Source organism: Apium graveolens, unplaced genomic scaffold (assembly GCF_009905375.1).
Source record: "Apium graveolens cultivar Ventura unplaced genomic scaffold, ASM990537v1 ctg5194, whole genome shotgun sequence".
NCBI classification, from domain to species: Eukaryota; Viridiplantae; Streptophyta; class Magnoliopsida; order Apiales; family Apiaceae; genus Apium; species Apium graveolens.
In genome coordinates, this window is record NW_027418857.1 from 111,803 (window position 1) to 133,535 (window position 21,733).

The 21,733-nt window shown below is 38.0% G+C and overlaps 1 protein-coding gene across 1 annotated transcript; it reads left to right on the top strand.

Moving 5' to 3' along the window:
• Window positions 1-795: 795 nt before the first annotated feature.
• Window positions 796-1,503, top strand: LOC141702474 (uncharacterized). Its single transcript, XM_074506136.1, has one exon. The coding sequence runs from the start codon at window positions 796-798 to the stop codon at window positions 1,501-1,503; it is 708 nt and encodes a 235-aa protein (XP_074362237.1).
• The last annotated feature ends 20,230 nt before the right edge of the window (window positions 1,504-21,733 follow it).

Sequence of the window (21,733 nt, forward strand, 5' to 3'; positions counted from 1 at the left end):
ATAATGGAAATAAAGATACCCAGCACCCAGAAAGACATCCAGAAGTTGGCAGGATGCCTAGCAGCCCTACGTAGGTTTATCCCGAAGGTTGCAGAAAGATGTCTCCCATTCTTCGAAATGCTGAAAGGTGTCCGAAATAAGAAAATTGTACATTGGACCCCAGAGTGCAATGCACTTTTTGAGGAAGTCAAGCAGCATTTGATGAACCCCCCAGTGTTGTCAAAAGCTAATCCCGGAGAACCACTGTCCCTATACATCGTCGCTAGCCCAAGAGCCGTCTCTTCCGCTCTCGTTCGGGAGGATGGAGGAATCCAAAACCCCGTCTATATCAGCCAGGTCCTCAAATATTCCGAAACTCGGTACCCAAACTTGGAAATTAGAGTGGTCACGGATCAACATCTCAGGAAAATCATCCACAAGCCAAATGCATCTGGAAGACTGGTTAACTGGGCCATCGAGCTAAGCCAGTTTAACATTAGATTCGTACTATAAAAGGCAATAAAGGCCCAAGCCCTGGAAGAATTTGTTATGGAATGCACCTTCCGGGAGCATCAGCAACCCGTTCCCGACGGGACAACCTCTGAAAACGCCGAATCAGGCACAAACTCCTGGAAGCTCTACGTGGATGGATCATCGACGGCCGAGAGATCCGGGGCTGGACTCATCCTGATTAGCCCGGAGGGGTTCACCATCCAGCAGGCGATCACCTTTTCCTTTAAAGCAACAAACAACCAAGCAGAATATGAAGCCCTGATATCCGGACTCAGGCTAGCAAATTCCCTCGGGATAAGAAGAATGGTCATACACAGTGACTCCCACATAGTCGTCAGACAAATAAGTGGTGAATATATTTCCAAGGATGAAATACTAGCCCAATACCAGGCCCCGGTTAGAGGTCTTCTAGAGTCCATCCTGGATGCCACCATCCTACAGATAAACAGGAAAGAAAACAGCCAAGCTGACGAGCTCTCAAAACTTGTGCAAAATTCCTCGGACCTAAACTCCTCAGTCTACTTCGAAGAGTTGCAAACTCCAAGCACTGATAGGACAAAGATCTTATGCATCGACAGCCCGGATAACTGGATGACCCCCTTCATAGCATACCTAAGAGGCGGAACGCTCTCAGAAGACCAGAACAAAGCCAAATACCTGAAGCACAAGGCTGCTCATTTCTTCTTGAAGAATGGTCAGTTGTACAGAAGAACTTTCTCAGCACCCACTGTGAAGTGTGTAGACCCGGTGGAGGCACATCACTGTCTCTGGGTAGTCCATGAAGGCATCTGCGAAGATCACTTGGCGGCCAAAGCTCTGGCCTACAAAATTATCAGACAAGGATACCACGGGCCTATAATCCACTCCGACTTCGTTTCCTATGTCAAGAAGTGTCTTCAATGCCAGAAATTCAATAATGTCCCCAAGCAAAGCCCGAGCCTACCAGTATCAGTATTGTCTCCGATCCCGTTTGCCGTTTGGGGTATAGACATCATGGGCCCTTTTCCCTGAGCGAAAGGAGACCTCCGCTACGTCCTCGTAGCCATTGATTACATGACCAAATGGGCAGAAGCTAAAGCGATGAGGATGATCAATCAACAAGATTGCATTAAATTCATGGATTCCATCGTTATGAGGTTCGGGATCCCAATGGTTTTGGTCTCAGACAATGGCCCATAATTCGTTAGATCTGATTTTGAAGCATACTTGAAAGAACTCGGAATCAAGCACAAAAGGGCATCTGGGGCACACCCTCAGGGAATGGACTAGTCAAGGTAACCAACAGGACCATACTCCGGGGCCTAGAGAAAAGGTTGGAAAAGTCCAAGAAAGCTTGGCCAGAAGAACTCCCAAAAGTCCTATGGTCCTACGGGACCACCCCCAGGACGGGAACCGGGGAAACCCCTTTTAAGCTCGCCTACGGCACCGAAGCCCGTATACCAATTAAAACCAGATCCCCCTCCCATAGGGTTATCAATTTTCATGAAGTCTCAAATATTGAAGGCCTTAAAACCAACCTGGAGCTCTTGGATAAAGTAAGATATCGGGCCGTGGATAAGACGGAAAGCTACAAGAAAAAGACAAAGCTCTATTCCGTAAAGAAAGCTAAGATCGGGGAATATAAAATGGGCGATCTAGTACTCCGGCACACCGAGACTTTAGACCCGACCAACCAAGGAAAACTACAGCCCAACTGGGAAGGGCCCTACAAGGTCAAAAAGGTGCTCCGTCCGAGAACCTACAAGTTAAACTACCTCAGCGGAACCGAGGTCCCGAACACCTGGCATAGAGCTCGTCTCCGAGAATTATATCAGTAGAAAGGTGTGCATGGCTATATATAGTTTTTGTTGAACAACAAGAAACATAAACCTGTATTTTCCCCATATAGGATGTAATCGACACTCGATACCTATTTCGCAATGAAATGTGCCGCGCTTGTTCAAACTAAAATGATGCTTCTATTATGGTTACATTACAATTATCGTTCGCACACCCACATGCACAAAATTTTTATTCAATTAAAAGCTTTAACCCCATCCGGGGGTAAAATACACAAACCATGTGTACTTAGAAAATTTTTATTCAGTTAAAAGTTTTAACCCCATCCCGGGACAAATACACAAACCATATGTACTTAGAAATTTTTTATTCAGTTAAAGGCTTTAACTCCATCCCAGGGACAAATACACAAACCATGTGTACTTAGAAAATTTTTATTCAGTTAAAAGTTTTAACCCCATCCCGGGGACAAATACACAAACCAAGTGTACTTAGAAAATTTTATTCAGTTAAAAGTTTTACCCCATCCCGGGGACAGATACACAAACCATGTGTACTTAGAAATTTTTTATTCAGTTAACAGTTTTAACCCCATCCCGGGGACAAATACATAAACCATGTGTACTTAGAAAATTTTTATTCAGTTAAAGGCTTTAACCCCATTCCGGGGACAAATACACAAACCATGTGTACTTAAAAAAAATTTTATTCAGTTAAAAGTTTTAAACCCATCCCGGGGACAAATACACAAACCATGTGTACTTGAAAAAAATTTATCCAGTTAAAAGTTTTAACCCCATCCCAGGGATAAATACACAAACCATGTGTACTTAGAAAATTTTATTCAGTTAAAGGCTTTAACCCTATCCCGGGGACAAATACACAAACCAAGTGTACTTAGAAAATTTTTATTCAGTTAAAAGTTTTAACCCTATCACGGGGACAAATACACAAATCATATGTACTTTGAAAATTTTTATTCAGTCAAAGGCTTTAACCCCATCTCGAGGACAAATACACAAACCATGTGTACTTAGAAAACTTTTATTTAGTTAAAAGTTTTAAACCCATCCAGGGGACAAATACACAAATCATGTGTACTTAAAAAAAATTATTCAGTTAAAAGTTTTAATCCCATCCCGGGGAAAAATACATAAACCATGTGTACTTAATTTTTTTTATTCAGATAAAGGCTTTAACCCCATCCCGGGGATAAATACACAAACCAAGTGTACTTAGAAATTTTTTATTCAGTTAAAAGTTTTAACCCCATCCGGAGACAAATACACAAACAATGTGTACTTAGAAAATTTTTATTCAGTTAAAAGTTTTAACCCCATCCCGAGGGCAAATACACAAACCATGTGTGCTTAGAAAATTTTTATTCAGTTAAAAGTTTTAACTCCATCCCGGGGACAAATACACAAACCATGTGTACTTAGAAATTTTTTATTCAGTTAAAGGCTTTAACCCCATCCCGGGAACAAATACACAAACCATGTGTACTTAGAAAATTTTTATTCAGTTAAAAGTTTTAACCCCATCCTGGGGACAAATACACAAACCATGTGTACTTAAAAAAATTTATTCAGTTAAAAGTTTTAACCCCATCCCAGGGACAAATAGACAAACCATGTGTACTTAGAAAATTTTTATTCAGTTAAAAGTTTTAACCCCATCCCGGGGAAAAATACACAAACCATGTATACTTAAAAAAGTTTTATTCAGTTAAAGGCTTTAACCCCATCTCGGGGACAAATACACAAACCATGTGTATTAGAAAATTTTTATTCAGTCAAAAGTTTTAACCCCATCCCGGGGACGAATACACAAACCATGTGTAACTTCTGAAATAAACATACACTTAGTAAAGAAATTGAAAACAAATGCAAGGAAAGGGAAATATATTTACATACTTATCCAGAGCTAACCAGCCCTAGACCAAATCCAAACCAAAGTCACTACGCAGGAAATTAAAAACAAACGAGTCTAAAAGCCACAAGGGCTAAGTTTTGAACATAAACAAATTTGAAAGGAAATTACAAGGCGCGAAGCCTAGATCTTCATCAGTCAGTTCTCGGGAGCAGGAGCTGGCTGTGCCCTGGAGGTGCCCTCTCTAGCCGCCTGGACATTCTCGCGACGAAGCTCTTCCTCGAGGTACAGCTCAACAAAGCCCTCCAGGTTACCATCAGGCTTCTCAGCGAGATAAGTAGAAGCGATATCCCAGCATAAGTTAACATTCTCGAATATTTTGTTGTTCAACTCTTCGTAGTAAGTAGGAGTACCCCGGAAGGCTGTGAGAACTTCCTCCTCCCGAGGCCTGACAACAAGCTCTTTCTGTAAATTCTTCACCTCCACCCAGAGGGATCCAACAACCTTCTCAACAGCCTCTTGGGCCTTCACCTCCTCCGCAAGGGCCTCTTTGTGCTATCGAGACTCTCTCTCCTTAGCATCTCGATACTTCACAAACCTATCCTTCTCCTCGGCCAAAACCTTCATGGCGGTCTTTGCCTTAGCCACCCTCATCCGATAGTTGTGGATGTTGGTATAGAAACCGTTGATCCTGGCGTTAGCCTGAAAGCAGAAAAGCAAAAAAGCTCAACAAAAATATAAGGCAGAAAAAGAAATGCACAAACAGCAAAATACACAAACCTCTGAGATATCCCGGACAAGATGAACCAAGAAGGTACCAATATCCTCCTTAGCGTAAACCTCATATCACTCATGCGATCATCAAGAGTCAACCGGGCCAGGAGGTTCTTTAGGGCCTCCTTCTCTACGAGCTTCTGGATCTCCTCCTCTGTTGGAGTCGGGTTTGTCACCCTCCTTCGCTGCGGGGTCTCAGATCCGCCAGCAACATCCTTAGCAGCCTTCTTCTTACGGGGGTTCAATGCACCAACTTCTTCTTCCTCCAGCTCCAGAACTTCAATCTCCTCACGCTTAACAACAACAGGAGCAGACCATTACGGGACAGCCTGTCTCACACTATTCCCGGAAGAACCTGTTTTTCGGGCCTGCGAGCCACTTGCCACACCATCAGCTTTCTTATTTCCAGAGTCAAGTTACACAACACCTCCAATTTTCTTAAACCTGCCAGCCAAGTCCTAGAATTGCTTCGACATCTCGTAATGAAAGGGCTTGAGCAACGGAAGACCTGCACAATGAAATAACGATTTAGAACTTAAAAGCCGAAAGTGCACAAATATATATGAGGAAAAGACACAATAAAGAGCCACATATAATTGACCATTTACATCCGACATTGAAGAATGCTTGGTTATCTAAAAAGGTGTCCTGAGTCCACTGAGCCCCCAGAGCCACGACAAAGTCGTACATCTTCGCCAGGGCAGCTCCCTCGAGCCGCTTGGTTGGGAACCTGTTATTTTTAAGAGCATTTTTGTACACTGGCATAAACTCCAGGTCCCCACCCCGGACGAAGATGAACTCCCGGTGCCAACCCCGGAGCGAATTCAACATAAAACAGGAGAATTCTGGGCATCAGCGGGGAACCCACAACCATCTAGATTAAAGGTGAACTCATACAAGGGCAAACGGGTGGACTTCTTAATTTTGAAAAGATAGTGAAAAAGTTTGAAGGTGGGCAAATAACCCTTCACGTGGCAACAAGCAATAAACCAGGATATCCACTTAACAGAGTTCAGGGCAAGCTGGGTAAAGGGGATCCCGTAGGTATCACGACTAAGAGACTTGGTAAACTGATGGAGGTTGGGCCTCATACTACGAAGGTGCTCTAGTGGAATAGCTACCCAACCCCCCACATGATGATAGTAAACCCTCTCGTGAGGCTCAGGCCACCTCCACTCCATCCCCTCCCCGAAATGGAACACCGCCTTAACTAGGTCAACTATCTGTTCGAATATATATGTGCCAAGGTCAGGATGACGGGGAGCAGGAACATAGCCGGTCCCCGGGGCGTTGTAAAATAGTTGATCCATCCAGGCCCCGTCACAGTGTTCCTTCCCTATGGGCCTATAAGCAGCAGACAGATCCTTAAAGTAGTAGTTATGGGGAGGACTGTTCTCCCGGGTCTGAACGAAGTAATGGTCTATGTCTACCCAAGAACCATCCCTCCTACTCAAAGTCTGCCCCGACTGAAGAAGGAAGGTGGGAAATTCCTCAACTACAGGTTGATGACGGGGAGGCATATTTTCAGGTTCCGGGGATGAATCACTAGAAGAATGGTCAGGAAATCCAAATCGAGGGTGGTCAGGTCTATGACTAAGGTTAGCTAGTTGTTTCACTCTTACTCTCCTAACCATATAACCCCGGCGTCTATGCCATTTCGGGAACAAAAAGAAAAAGGGAGAAAAACATAAAGCTACTCGGAAGCAGTTAACCTTAGAATCAAAAACCAAAATATATCATATAACCTATACATACGCATATACACAGCCACCAACATGCAAACACAAACCCAGTTTCTTGACATAAATCAAGCCCCCTTTCTTATATATACAGAAACCAAAAAACAAAACTAGTTTCATAAACATTTTTTATGCAACCCAATTTTACAGGGCAAAAGCCCAAATATCAAACAACAGTTATACATTCAAATCACCAAAACTCGACACAACAAAACTAAACCGACTTGGACATTTGATACACATGCATTCGAAAAAATCAACCTACACTATTCATTGAATCGAACAAAAGCACGAGAAAATAAAAGTGAAAGAAGAAGTTCAAAAATTATAAGAAAGCGGGAGATATAAAGCGGCTTCAAAGAGAAAAGCCTCCAAATTTGCCTTGAAGAAAAGATGTAGAGAGTGTTTGTTATGTTTGGTTGCGTAAAGAATGAAGAAAAACTAAGGGACAAGTATTTATAGAAGAAAGTGGGGTAATAACCCACTCAACTACCCCACGATCCTGCCCGTCAGATTAAAACACGTGGTATGATACTGGACGTCCAGAAAATAACCGCAGTAATTAATGATTACTTAGCTGTAATTATTTAACAGGCGCGCCTTTTGAGGAGAAGAAAGGGGGGAACTGCAACGTTTGATATATATATATATACGCATATATCCCAGCAAGAAACTCAACAGTCACCTGACACCCCAGAAAAGATGACAAAACACTTTACATCAGTCACATCCGTACCCAAACATAATCCCGGGGACCTGTATCCAACAACACCCCGAGGTTTGGGGCCACAAATCGAAGAAAATGCAAAAAAGAATTCCAAGTCACAAAAATTAAGGGCCTACCCAAACATAACCCCGGTGACCTGTATCCAACAACACCCTGGGGTTAAGGGTCGTAAATCAAAGAAAATGCAAAAAAAAAATCCAAGTCACAAAAATCAAGGGCCTGCCCAAACATAACCCCGATGACCTGTATCCAACAACACCCCGGGGTTAGGGGCCACAAATCGTAGAAAATGCAAAAAAAATTCCAAGTCACAAAAATCAAGGGCTGACCCAAACATAATACCGGGGACCTGTATCCAACAACACCCCGGGGTTAGGAGCCACAAATCGTGGAAAATGCAAAATTTTTCCAAGGTACAAAAGTCAAGGGCCTTCCCAAAGAAAACCCCGGGGACCTGTATTCAACAATACCCCAGGGTCAGGGGCCACAAATCGAAGAAAATGCAACATTTTTTCCAAGGCACACAAATCAAAACACAAACTCCGGAAGAGAACATTACTCCCCCATCCAGGCAAACCCGCATAAGGGAGTGGGAGGCAAATGATAGGCCATAAATAATCAGGCCCAAGAAAAATGATACAGAAGCCCAAGTAGAGTTTACCCCAAGCCCAAACCAGGGTGGTCCCCAGAGCACGTGGAAAATGACAGAAATGTCAACTGTCTCATGTTACGTGAAATGGAACAACTACATCTTAGTCGTCCATGTGTATGAATCTGAGAACACCCCAGTGGCAAAAGGACAGTCGGGTCCCACTGGCCATCTGAGCCATCCAATGACTCACCAACCAAGAATAATCAAGGGCTAGGATGGAGAGCTACAAACCCCTAAAACCCTAAATCTTGAGGCCTATAAAAGGCCCCAAGAAAAGGGTTTTTGGGGTTGAAAAATATTGTCTGCTACACACCTATACACACACCACTATACATATATTTTTGAATAGCTCCTTCTTCCGTCTTCTTCTTCTTCTTCTTCTTCTTCTTCTTCTTCTTCTTCTTCAAGAAACCCCATTCTTATTCTCACACCGGAGTTGCCGCGGGGACACCGCCCCCCTCCGGTTATGTTTTGCAGAGCCCCCTACATAACAGCTTTACCACACACCGTCTGCCACGTGGACTGAGCTCGAGCTCACGTGAGAGCGGAGAAGACACGGGAAGAAATAAAGTTATCAATATCTATTGTAGCTAATCCCGTTAATCCTGCTAGAACAAAGCACATTGATGTAAGGTACCATTTTATTAGATAACATGCTGTAAATGGTACAATTGAGCTCATTTTTGTTCCAACAGAAAAATAATTAGCTGACATTTTTACTAAACCTTTGGATGAAACAACTTTCACTAGACTTCTAAGTGAAATTGGAATGTTAAATTCTTCATCCTAAGGCAAGAACTTAGCAAATGTTTTGCAGTAGATTAATTTCTAGTAAATTAAAATTAATTTGATTTAATTGGAAATTAGCTGAAATATAAATTATAAATACTTCAGAAATCTGCATATTTATTTTTTTAAATTTAAAATTTAACTTGGAATTTTTCAAATTCTAAGTAAACTGTCTAAATGTTGATTTGCATTTTTAATATGTTGAATTAACACAAGGCAGACTATAACGACTCGTGTATTCTTTTTAATTATTTAATTATGCAATTATGGAAATTATTAAATAAATAAGATATGTGTGTTGGTTTTGACCGCTATGTGTTGTTTGATTATTATCCATATGTGATTTATAATATACCGGGTTGTCCGCGCGATTAATTTTGGAATCGTATTGTATTGTTTTCACTTTCAAAAGTGGATTTAGTGCAAATTTATTTGCATAAATATTGAGAATATTTCTAAAATTGATTTTATGATGTTATAATTACAGTAATTATTTTTAGGTTTCTATAAAATTGAGAAATCAATATTTCATTAATTATTTATCCTTAAATGATTTTCTGAGTAAGTTTAATGGTAAAATCCATATTTAATTCTAAAATCCTTCAAAAATTATGAAACTCATATTTATTTGAGTTAGGAATATTCTGAGAATTTTAAAATTATTTTGGGAATTTTCAGGAGTCGTTTCACGCGTGCGTCGTTTCGTTATTTATTAAAAAGCGAGTATAAAGCGCACCTCGGAAGTGTTTTTAAAATTTCGAAACTTATATTTTAATTTAATTCGGGATATTTGTAACATATTAAGACTATTTTCGTAATTTTCTGAATTTGTTTAAAATACAGCTCAAATCGTTAATTTTGAAATACGGGTACGAGTTGCGTTTCAATAATGATTTAGAAATTTATGAAAAATTTATTTTATTAGTTTAGGATATTTAGAGAATTTTAAAATTACTTTAGCTTTAATTTAAGTAATAATTATTCGTAGAATTATACATTAAAATATTAAAAAGCGATTCGACTTTGGGCTCATAGTCAGGAAGGAGGAGACACGTGTCCTATTAATTGGACACGAGGTTTGTACTCAGCAAGGCAGGAGGGTGATTCATTCTTTTTTTTTTATTTATTGAACATCAATCTCTCTTCTTAGCCTATCCAATTTCTCTGATTTCTCTACTCTCTCTTTCAAGAAACGATACATACACTTATAAATATATAAGCTCACGGTTTCTTTTTTTTAGTGTTTTTCGCCGGCTGTGGTGCCTCTTTTCGGTACCGGCCGCCGTCCCTGTCTTTCCCGGTGACCTTGTCGCCGCCCTACCGCCGTGTTCTTGGCAAGCCGCTGCCGCTGGAATTCCGGCTGGTGGCTGGTTCCGTTTTGGCCCTGTTTCTGCTTGAAATCATGTATATATATACCTGTGTATATATCTTCGTTGTGATGCTGTTCTTTTTCCCTGTTCAGTCCGGTTGCCGCCGGATTAAACTCCGGCGAGGTGACCTGGCCGCGCGTGTGCGTTGGTCACCTGGTTCTGTTTTGTTGTCACTTTGTGTACGTTGTCTGGAATAATTAATTAATTGTATAAATTTCTGCAGGGCTTATTGATTGCAATTCGTGAAATAAGTAATTGATACGGGAATTATTAAAAATCAATCGGTGAAACTCGTGAGTGGCATCCGAAATTGGGGTACCTCCGAGATTTCGCCACCGTCAGCAATGACCATCAGTGAGCTGACGGTGGACTGTGATGTTTATTCTGAGTCCTAAAATTTCAAAATATAATTTAGTTCGAGAAATATTTATCCGATATTTAGAGTTTGTATTGAGACTTGGATTTTGTATTGAGACTTGGACTGCGTATTTAATTGTGATTGAGTTATGAATTTGAGTTGACTGGAGTTGTGATTGTTGTATTATTGATTGGTTTGACGTCGAATCGTTTCGACGGGTAGTCCGATAAACAAAAGAGACGCAGCCCGATTTCTGGGAAATTTACCTACGAAAATACGGGAGCGTATCCGATGATTATCGGGACGTCGAATGGTTACATAGATATATATGTGTTCTATATGGAACTTGATTGCACGATGTGATGAAATAATTTTCTAAAATCCATAACCCTGATTTTGTAAAATTACAAATATACGTATTTTCGGAAAACGAATACCAAACCAATTTCTCGAGAATGTACACCCTGACGGTTGGGGGTGTTGTTATATTATAATAATCCATATAATTACGAGTCGAGTTTGAATATCATTGGGTAAGAATTAGTATCGAGGATATATCAAGCATACCTAGACGTCTAACGTAGGGTATTTCGACCCTGTAGGTTATAATCGGGAACCTGAAAGTGGACGATGGACTAGAAATGACCTAATAATCAGTCTCAGTAGAGTTTCAACAGAAAAACCTGAGTGTCGAAGTCAAATCCAATGAGATCTAGTGGTTGGACGTTAAAGCCTGAGCGGCAGAGTCGGATCAGAATTGATCAGTATTAGTTATAAAGCCTGTAAGGCAAGTACTTCTGAACTTTTCTTCAAGATATATTGCAAATATATTATTGAACTGTTTCATAACATGTCGCTACTATTCAAAATAATCCATGTTTTATATAGAAAGTGCTATAAACAATTTACCCTTGAACCCTGATCTTTCTTGATCTTGAGCCATAAGCCTTATTCTTTGTAAAACCATCTTTTGCTGATCCTCAGATACAAACCACACAAATATGATACTACTTTCCAAATGTATCACTACCAAATACAAAACACTGAAACAAAATTGTTTGAAAACACAGAAACTCTTATACTTCAACCATTCTTTATAACATCAAAGAACTATACCTTGAAAAATCATTTCTAACCTAATACCGGATGTTGGTACAAATTGAAAACCATTTCTTATACATACCCTGAAATCCCCTTGAGATATCCATAATCTTCCTTATGCTTTTATTCAAGTGTTTAACTATTGTTGATTATGAACTTGTTTTATTGAATTATATCGTTTATCATATTGAACTGCTTTAGGATTGGATAGTTTTTATATATGTGGAGCAGATTCGTGGTCAGACCATACCAATGGTCAAGTTAGGCCAATGTGTGCCTTGGATCCAGTAATTAGAGCAGTGATGTGTGCTTGCTCGGGGTTAGTGCATGACTGATCAGCAGCCTAACCTTGGTTTTTAAAACTTAAAATGAATATCCAATTCTAATGAGGAATTAAAAAGAAATTTGATTCCTTTGAATCATCTCATTTGATCATTGTTTAACCTCAGTTATCACTATTATGACTTACTGAGCTAGTTAGCTCACCCTTGCGAATCTTTTATATATTTTATAGTTGAAAAGAATGTGGATGATAGTGAAGTTCCTCAGTCCAAAGTGCGGGCTAAGGTTCCAGGGAGTTGAATCAAGCTAGCAGAAGCTTCATGCGGTATAGAGATAGTCAGATTGTAAGAATGATTATATTATCAATTGTAAGTTAAATTAGTTGGGATTTGATACGCTGTAATAAAAGTTAAGGTTGTGGCTTGTTTTCATACTTTAACCTGTTGCGATCCGTGGTTTTGTGAAGCAGGGTCATTATTAATAATATTTCTTTTACAGGTTGATATATTGTGTTTGTGTTGTGGACCCCAAACTTCTAACCCGGTTTGGAGGGCGCCACAGGTTGGTATCAGAGCTACATGTTATAAGTCACTGAAACAAGCCTAGATTATCGGGATTGGGTAGAGGGTTAGGATTAGGAATAGGAAACAGGAAGATAAGATATCGTGAGGATGAGTGCGACTATATAGTAGGTCTCCGACACGGTTCATGTTTCGATTCGGGATTCTTATCTTGTGACGTGATTTCCAGACAACGGCAATGGCGGATCTTGATTTCCCGGTATCATTTGATCATTTGGAGCTTTCCGTTTGAGGATCGTCATCTTCTTTCAGATTGGATTTGTACCTTGTTCCTCCACCAGTATTAATGGTACTACCTTCTGTTGTACTGATTGCACTTCTTCAAGCCATTTTACGCTACTTTTCTACCTCTTGATATGAGGCTACCTATTCAAGAACCTCCATCTGTTTATTCTTCTTTCACTGGACATTCGGCTGTGAGCATATCTCTTCAGTTTACCCTATATCCTGTTCTATAACCCCAGTTTAAAATTTGTCCTATGAAGCGATTGTATCTACGAGGAGGGATTCGAGAGTTATAGTACCTGGTGAGCGCTTGAGATATAAATAAAGGTGAGAATAAGTTTAGAAAAAAAGAGAGAAGGGATTTAAGTGTTTCAGAGGATAGATGTTGTTGGGTTAAAAGAAGTCATTAGTGACTAAGCCACCCATGAATAATAATGGGATGAACTAGATGAATTTTGAACGAATAAGAGAGAAAAGTATAAACCTGGGATTTTTGTGAAATTAAATGATGGTGTTACGATAATTGCGATATGTAAAGTAGTGATGTGATGTGATACGGGTAAACTTTGTTCTATGAAATAGACTTGTGGACTATTGGATAGTCTGTTCCATTTAACTACTGTAACGATAATGTCGGGAGTATCACCAGTATGGGAGCTTTGATGTGAAACTACGAATAAGATAATGTGCGACAACAATTGAAGTTTCGTCGATTAAGGAAGGTAAGTGGACATGATGAAGGAGAAAAGGTAGATTGAAGTGAATGGACCTCTATATGATCGTTCCATGAGTTTGGTACCTTGTTATAGGTCGGAAGGATAACAACAAACTCATATAGTAAAGACAACCAGGTTTGTGGTTTTCCAAACTTTTTAAAACAAGTTTTCGAAAAAGATTTTTCTTTACAAATTTCTAGAAGCCTTTTTGAATAAAATGATTTTTAAACATTGGTTGTCGAGTTACTACTTGAGTTTCTTGTTTGTTAGAAAGCCTGGATTACCTGGAAAGATGCTGTTTCAGACCTAGTATTGCTAATTCCAAGAACGAAGTAACCTGCGATTATGAAGAAGTTGATTATTCCTAACAGTGAGGTGCAAGTATTGTTTGATAAAATTTACAGCATAATCAGCGTACGAAGTAACTATACATTCAATTACTAGGACTATCAGAGTTCGAAGAATTCATTGATTCAACAGAAGCCGTAGCGTGATCGAAAAGATTGAAAAGATTTCCAAACCTCTCTAAAAGAAGAATATTGTTAACAAAAGGATCGTTATATCATATGGTTCGTGGTTATTCTAAATTAAAAGAGGAAGCCCGAAGTTATCAGATAAGAACGCCATTATGATCGAATTGTTAAAGTATTACGTATAGGTGCGACGTTACAGACACGAGACTTGACAAGTAAGAATCTACCATAATGCTTAGTTGCGAAGACATTTTAGCATACTTCTAAAGTTGTTATATGATATAATTGGGAAATGATCGAGCAAGCTCGAAAGATGAATACAGGTGAAATGTGGATGGTGACCAACAGTATCATTCTCGTCCTCAACATTACAGCGTATATTCCTTTTTAATTCCTAAAAATGTATGAACTTCTTTTCTTAATTCTTTATGATGATATCAAAAAGAAAGATATTCCATTCCTTTCAAATTTATTGACTTCTCTCAAATTTTGCTTTCTGATTGGGACAAACAGTGTTATGGTAAGACACTTTGTCAGAATGACGAAGAGTCGGGTGGCACGCCACCTAATCATGTGCTGTATGCCATATGGTATGAAAGACTGGCCATCTTAAGTACCAATGTGGTTGTCTCATTCATATTCAAATCCTTGTTTCTTCTTTCTTTTCAACTTTCGATTTTGTTGAATTGTGAATCCTTCTAGTTGCTTAGTTGTATTGTCGTTCTTTGCAAGAGGTTTTCAAGCAGAAACCAATGTATCCTAAATTAAGTAGACGAAATTCCATCTACGTTTTATGCATGGGAAGGAAATAAGGTCACCTGGCGAGGATTACAAATTACTAGTCTCAGTGAAGAATCCACTAAGAATCAAGGGAATCTACTCCAATAAGGAATATGTTTTCGAGAACGAGATTACGTGATTTTCCGGTGAAATATGTTGTACGGAATACAGACGTGATGATATGGATAATCAAGGTGAATACCTTATGTGTTAAAGTATTAAAAGATGTGAGAGAAACTTAATTGTTTATCTCTCAAGGTTTTGTAGATGAGATGAATTACCCTGTTGAATTGATAAGATTGTGATTAAAGGACTAGCAAGTCAAGAACGTGTAGTTGTTAAAGTAAGTGAGTACCAATGGTGAAATTGAAATTCCTGGCAATAAGTTGTGAAGAATTGATATCCTGGGAGGTAAGAGGATTTGATATTATTCTAAGGAATGAATTGACTACTAAAGCGTGATGTCCAGACAGACCGTCGTGACGAAAAGATAATTCTGAGGATGCCAAATGAGAAGGTGAGGAGGTTCAGAAGATAAAAGAAGATAACAAATTTGTTAATGATAATTACGGTGATCAAGATATGAGCATTATGATGAATGTAGAATACATAAAAGTCGGAAGCAAACAAAGTATGAAGATTGTTATAGTAACTAAGGAATTTCAAGATATGTTTTTGGATGAGTTATCAACATTTCCTTCGGATATAGAAATTGAGTTCGTGACTGATTTAGCACCTGAAATGAAGCCAGTGTCCAAGGCTCCGCACAGAATGGCACCAGTTAAAGTGAAGGAGATAGCAAAGTGAATTCAAGAAATGCTAGAAGAAGAACGATTTGACCTAGGGTACCCCATAAGGTGCACCGATATTAAATGTTAATAAGAAAGATGGAAGTATGTGATTATGCGTCGACTAGCAAGAGCTCAACAAGTTTACTATCAAGAGCAAATATTTGTTACCTTGACCCAATGATTTGTTTGATCAAATGAAGGAAGTAAAGTACTTTTATAAGAATGATTTAAGACTTGATATTTTATTAATTGAAGATTAAACCTATGGATGTATCAAGGATAATTTTCATAACTAAGTATTGTTCTCATATTGTCATCTATATTAACCAATATACCAATAATATTTGAACTAGATGGATATCTCCTTTAAGGAATATCCGAGTAAGCTATAGTTGTGATACTTAAAGTCAACGGAGGACCATGCGAAGCATTTAATGATAACTGGGAAGTTGGAGAAGAAAGAAGTTGTATGAAATATAGTTCTTAGCATAAATAGTCAATGTAGAAAAGATTAAAAGAGATTCAGCAGAAGTTAAAGTTACTATGAATGAAAAGAGACCAGAAACACTCACAAAAGTAAGAAGTTTATATGAAGTAAAGAAGGGTAAAGAAAGTTTTACAGAGTTAAGTGAAAGAATGGTTACAACACCTGTTTTATCATTTTAAAAAATATCAAGGAGGTTTGGTAGTGTATAGTAATGCTTCTCATTAGGAAATAGGATGTGTGTTGATGCAGCACAATAGAGTTATTGTATATGCATCCAGACAACCGAAACCTTATGAGCAGAAGTATCCTACCCATAATTTGGGATTGACAGTAATAATATTCGTTTTGAAGGATTTGGGAAACATAATATGTATGGAGAAAGGTGTAAGATCTATACGGGCCATAAGAGGTTGAAGTATGTGTTCACGGGGAAAAGCAAAGATAGAGGAAAGTAATAACGGACATAAAAACTATACCAGAGGAATTAACTATAGAATTCTGAAAGTTGGAATTGAAAGCTAAAGTTCATAATCCAAAAGGAAGAAAATGGATAGTGTAATCTTTCAATTAAAGTTGTGAAGGGAAAAATAAGATGTCAAGAGAAAATAATGGATCACGATGTTAGTCGTTAGAAAATGAAAATTTATACGCCCAGGAGAACGATCACGATATCTCCAGATTTTCTTCCAGCACTTGGATGCTACAAGTAGAAGAATTAAGAAATGAGATCCCACAGGGAATTCACAATATTAAGTATTTAAGTTATTGAAGAGATGTCAAGATATATGGAAATTTAAAGAAAAATAGTGATAACCAAGTATAAAAAGGAAATTTCAAGATAGATCAGGAGGTGTTGGACAGGTCAAAGAGTTAAAAATGAAATATTGGAACGCCTAGTGGATAAAGCAGATCCAGGAAGTGACTTTACAAGAGGCGAATCGTGAAGTGGGAGTTTAACAAAACAACGAATAAGAATAAGTGACCCCTATAAAGAATTAGTTTCCTACGAGACCTAATTCAAGCAATCTATTATATCTCGAGAAATAACTTAAGATCCAACCTAAGAAAATTTCAGAGATTACGATTATGGTGAGTTAAGAGCATTGCGAGCTCGGGTGATATTATGTGAAATGACGAGTGCATCAGGTGATTATAAGAAATTAAGGAACGTGGTGTATAAGGAGTGCTTGGATAAGCAAACTGTATTTATTGATAACATCCTCAGCTACTCAAAGAATAAGAAAGTCTGTGTGGAATGCCCAAGAATTTCTCTCCAAGGATCAGAAGGAAAGTAACTATGCGTTGAGTCTTCAAGAATGAAATTTTGACTAGGGTTAACAAGAGATTCTGAATTAATCCATTAACAACTACCTAAGTAAAACTGTATGGTAACAGATGCATTATGCCGGCAGAGAAGATTTGGATGTAATTAAGACCACCGAGGAGCTAATAGACGAATTGAAAAGAGTGGAATCTGGAGTTTAAATACTTAAAGGTGATAATACATGAATATATGAGACTACTTTTCAGCCTTAATTGATGAAAAAGAATAAGAGATGTTTAAACATTTAGAAACCAAGTTAAAAACGAGCACCGTCTAACATCCTTATGTGGAGAGTCAAAGTACGGAAATGATTTAGGAAATGTAAGATATGTGGAGAGGTGAAGTTTTAAGGAAACACTGGAATGATCATTTATCAGCAATGTCAGTTTTGGAATGCCCCTGTATCAAGCTTCGTGTGAACGCAAGTGTAGGTTCCCATTTCTATTAGAATAAAGTGGGAGAAAGAAAATTGTTAAATCCTAAATTGTTAAATCCTAAGTTAAATCGGCACGCCAAGAGCATAGTGCTATTGGTTAAAACAGATCAGAGTAGACAAAGAAAGAAAACGAAATTGTATTGAGAGAAAGTATGAGTATAGAGATAGGACCAGTAGTGTTAGTAAAAGTGTCGTCTTGAAAGAGATTGGATAAGTTTGAGTAGAAGGGACAAGCTAAGACCTAAAATTAGTAAACCATTCGAGGTATTGATAAATATAGATAAAGTTGTTCATAAATGATATGATCGTCACACCCGTGAGTACATATAATATGTTTCCTGTCAATGTTAAAGTGATAAGTATTGAGTTTGAATTAAATAATTGATCAGGAGCCAATGAGGCTCTTGTCCAAGTTATTCTGCATATAGTGATCAATCTAAATTCTTGATCGTCAACGGCAAGTCCTTGGAAATGAATGCATACCTGTTGTGAGTACGTTTGAACCCTCGAGTAGAAGGGTTTACTTAGGAATTAGAGTCAGATATGCTTGACAAATATCCTCACTTGTGTAACTAGACCAGATTCTGAGGACAGAATCTTTTTAAGGGGGGAAGGATATAACGACTCGTGTATTCTTTTTAATTATTTAATTGTGCAATTATGGAAATTATTAAATAAATAAGATATATGTGTTGGTTTTGACCGCTATGTGTTGTTTGATTATTATCCATATGTGATTTATAATATACCGGGTTATTCGCGCGATTAATTTTGGAATCGTATTGAATTGTTTTCACTTTCAAAAGTGGATTTAGTACAAATTTATTTGCATAAATATTGAGAATGTTTCTAAAATTGATTTTATGATGTTATAATTACAGTAATTATTTTTAGGTTTCTATAAAATTGAGAAATCAATATTTCATTAATTATTTATCCTTAAATGATTTTCTGAGTAAGTTTAATGATAAAATCCATATTTAATTCTAAAATCCTTCAAAAATTATGAAACTCATATTTATTTGAGTTAGGAATATTCTGAGAATTTTAAAATTATTTTGGAAATTTTCAGGAGTCATTTCACGCGTGCGTCGTTTCGTTATTTATTAAAAAGCGAGTATAAAGCGCACCTCGGAAGTGTTTTTAAAATTTCGAAACTTATATTTTTATTTAATTCGAGATATTTGTAACATTTTAAGACTATTTTCGTAATTTTCTGAATTTTTTTAAAATACAGCTCAGATCGTTAATTTCGAAATACGGGTACGAGTTGCGTTTCAAAAATGATTTAGAAATTTATGAAAAATTTATTTTATTAGTTTAGGATATTTAGAAAATTTTAAAATTACTTTAGCTTTAATTTAAGTAATAATTATTCGCAGAATTATACGTTAAAATATTAAAAAGTGATTCGACTTTGGGCTCATAGTCAGGACGGAGGAGACACGTGTCCTATTAATTGGACACGTGGTTTGTACTCAGCAAGGCAGGAAGGTGATTCATTCTTTTTATTTATTTATTGAACATCAATCTCTCTTCTTAGCCTCTCCAATTTCTCTGATTTCTCTACTCTCTCTTTCAAGAAACGATACATACAATTATATATATATAAGCTCACGGTTTCTTTCTTTTCGTGTTTTTCGCCGGCTGTGGTGCCTCTTTTCGGTACCGGCCGCCGTCCCTGTCTCGCCGCCCTACCGCCGTGTTCTTGGCAAGCCGCCGCCGCTGGAATTCCAGCTGGTGGCTGGTTCCGTTTTGGCCCTGTTTCTGCTTGAAATCATGTATATATATACCTGTGTATATATCTTCGTTGTGATGCTGTTCTTTTTCCCTGTTCAGTCCGGTTGCCGCCGGATTAAACTCCTGCGAGGTGACCTGGCCGCGCGTGTGCGTTGGTCACCTGATTCTGTTTTGTTGTCACTTTGTGTACGTTGTCTGGAATAATTAATTAATTGTATAAATTTCTGCAGGGCTTATTGATTGCAATTCGTGAAATAAGTAATTGATACGGGAATTATTAAAAATCAATCGGTGAAACTCGTGAGTGGCATCCGACATTGGGGTACCTCCGAGATTTCGCCGCCGTCAGCAATGACCATCAGTGAGCTGACGGTGGACTGTGATGTTTATTCTAAGTCCTAAAATTTCAAAACATTAATTTAGTTCGAGAAATATTTATCCGATATTTAGAGTTTGTATTGAGACTTGGATTTTGTATTGAGACTTGGATTGCGTATTTAATTGTGATTGAGTTATGAATTTGAGTTGACTGGAGTTGTGATTGTTGTATTATTGATTGGTTTGACGTCGAATCGTTTCGACGGGTAGTCCGATAAACAAAAGAGACGCTGCCCGATTTTCGGGAAATTTACCTACGAAAATACGGGAGCGTATCCGATGATTATCGGGACGTCGAATGGTTACATAGATATATATGTGTTCTATATGGAACTTGATTGCACGATGTGATGAAATAATTTTCTAAAATCCATAACCCTGATTTTGTAAAATTACAAATATACGTATTTTCGGAAAATGAATACCAAACCAATTTCTCGAGAATGTACACCCTGACGGTTGGGGGTGTTGTTATATTATAATAATCCATATAATTACGAGTCGAGTTTGAATATCGTTGGGTAAGAATTAGTATCGAGGATATATCAAGCATACCTAGACGTCTAACGTAGGGTATTTCGACCCTGTAGGTTATAATCGGGAACCTGAAAGTGGACGATGGACTAGAAATGACCTAGTAATCAGTCTCAGTAGAGTTTCAACAGAAAAACCTGAGTGTCGAAGTCGAATCCAATGAGATCTAGTGGTTGGACGTTAAAGCCTGAGCGGCAGAGTCGGATCAGAATTGATCAGTATTAGTTGTAAAGCCTGTAAGGCAAGTACTTCTGAACTTTTCTTCAAGATATATTGCAAATATATTTTTGAACTGTTTCATAACGTGTCGCTACTATTCAAAATAACCCATGTTTTATATAGAAAGTGCTATAAACAATTTACCCTTGAACCCTGATCTTTCTTGATCTTGAGCCATAAGCCTTATTCTTTGTAAAACCATCTTTTGCTGATCCTCAGATACAAACCACATAAATATGATACTACTTTCCAAATGTATCACTACCAAATACAAAACACTGAAACAAAATTGTTTGAAAACACAGAAACTCTTATACTTCAACCATTCTTTATAACATCAAAGAACTATACCTTGAAAAATCATTTCTAACCTAATACCGGATGTTGGTACAAATTGAAAACCATTTCTTATACATACCCTGAAATCCCCTTGAGATATCCATAATCTTCCTTATGCTTTTATTCAAGTGTTTAACTATTGTTGATTACGAACTTGTTTTATTGAATTATATCATTTATCATATTGAACTACTTTAGGATTGGATAGTTTTTATATATGTGGAGCAGATTCGTGGTCAGACCATACCAATGGTCAAGTTAGGCCAATGTGTTCCTTGGATCCAGTAATTAGAGCAGTGCTGTGTGCTTGCTCGGGGTTAGTGCGTGACTGATCAGTAGCCTAACCTTGGTTTTTAAAACTTAAAATAAATATCCAATTCTAATGAGGAATTAAAAAGAAATTTGATTCCTTTGAATCATCTCATTTGATCATTGTTTAACCTCAGTTATCACTATTATGACTTGCTGAGCTAGTTAGCTCACCCTTGCGAATCTTTTATATATTTTACAGTTGAAAAGAATGTGGATGATAGTGAAGTTCCTCAGTCCAAAGTGCGGGCTAAGATTCCAGGGAGTTGAATCAAGCTAGCAGAAGCTTCATGCGGTATAAAGATAGTCAGGTTGTAAGAATGATTATATTATCAATTGTAAGTTAAATTAGTTGGGATTTGATAAGCTGTAATAAAAGTTAAGGTTGTGGCTTGTTTTCATACTTTAACCTGTTGCGATCCGTGGTTTTTTGAAGCAGGGTCATTATAAATAATATTTCTTTTAC

Bases quoted from the DNA above. Each gene is read 5' to 3' on its own strand.
- LOC141702474 (XM_074506136.1), top strand. From the start codon at position 796: ATGGTCATACACAGTGACTCCCACATAGTCGTCAGACAAATAAGTGGT.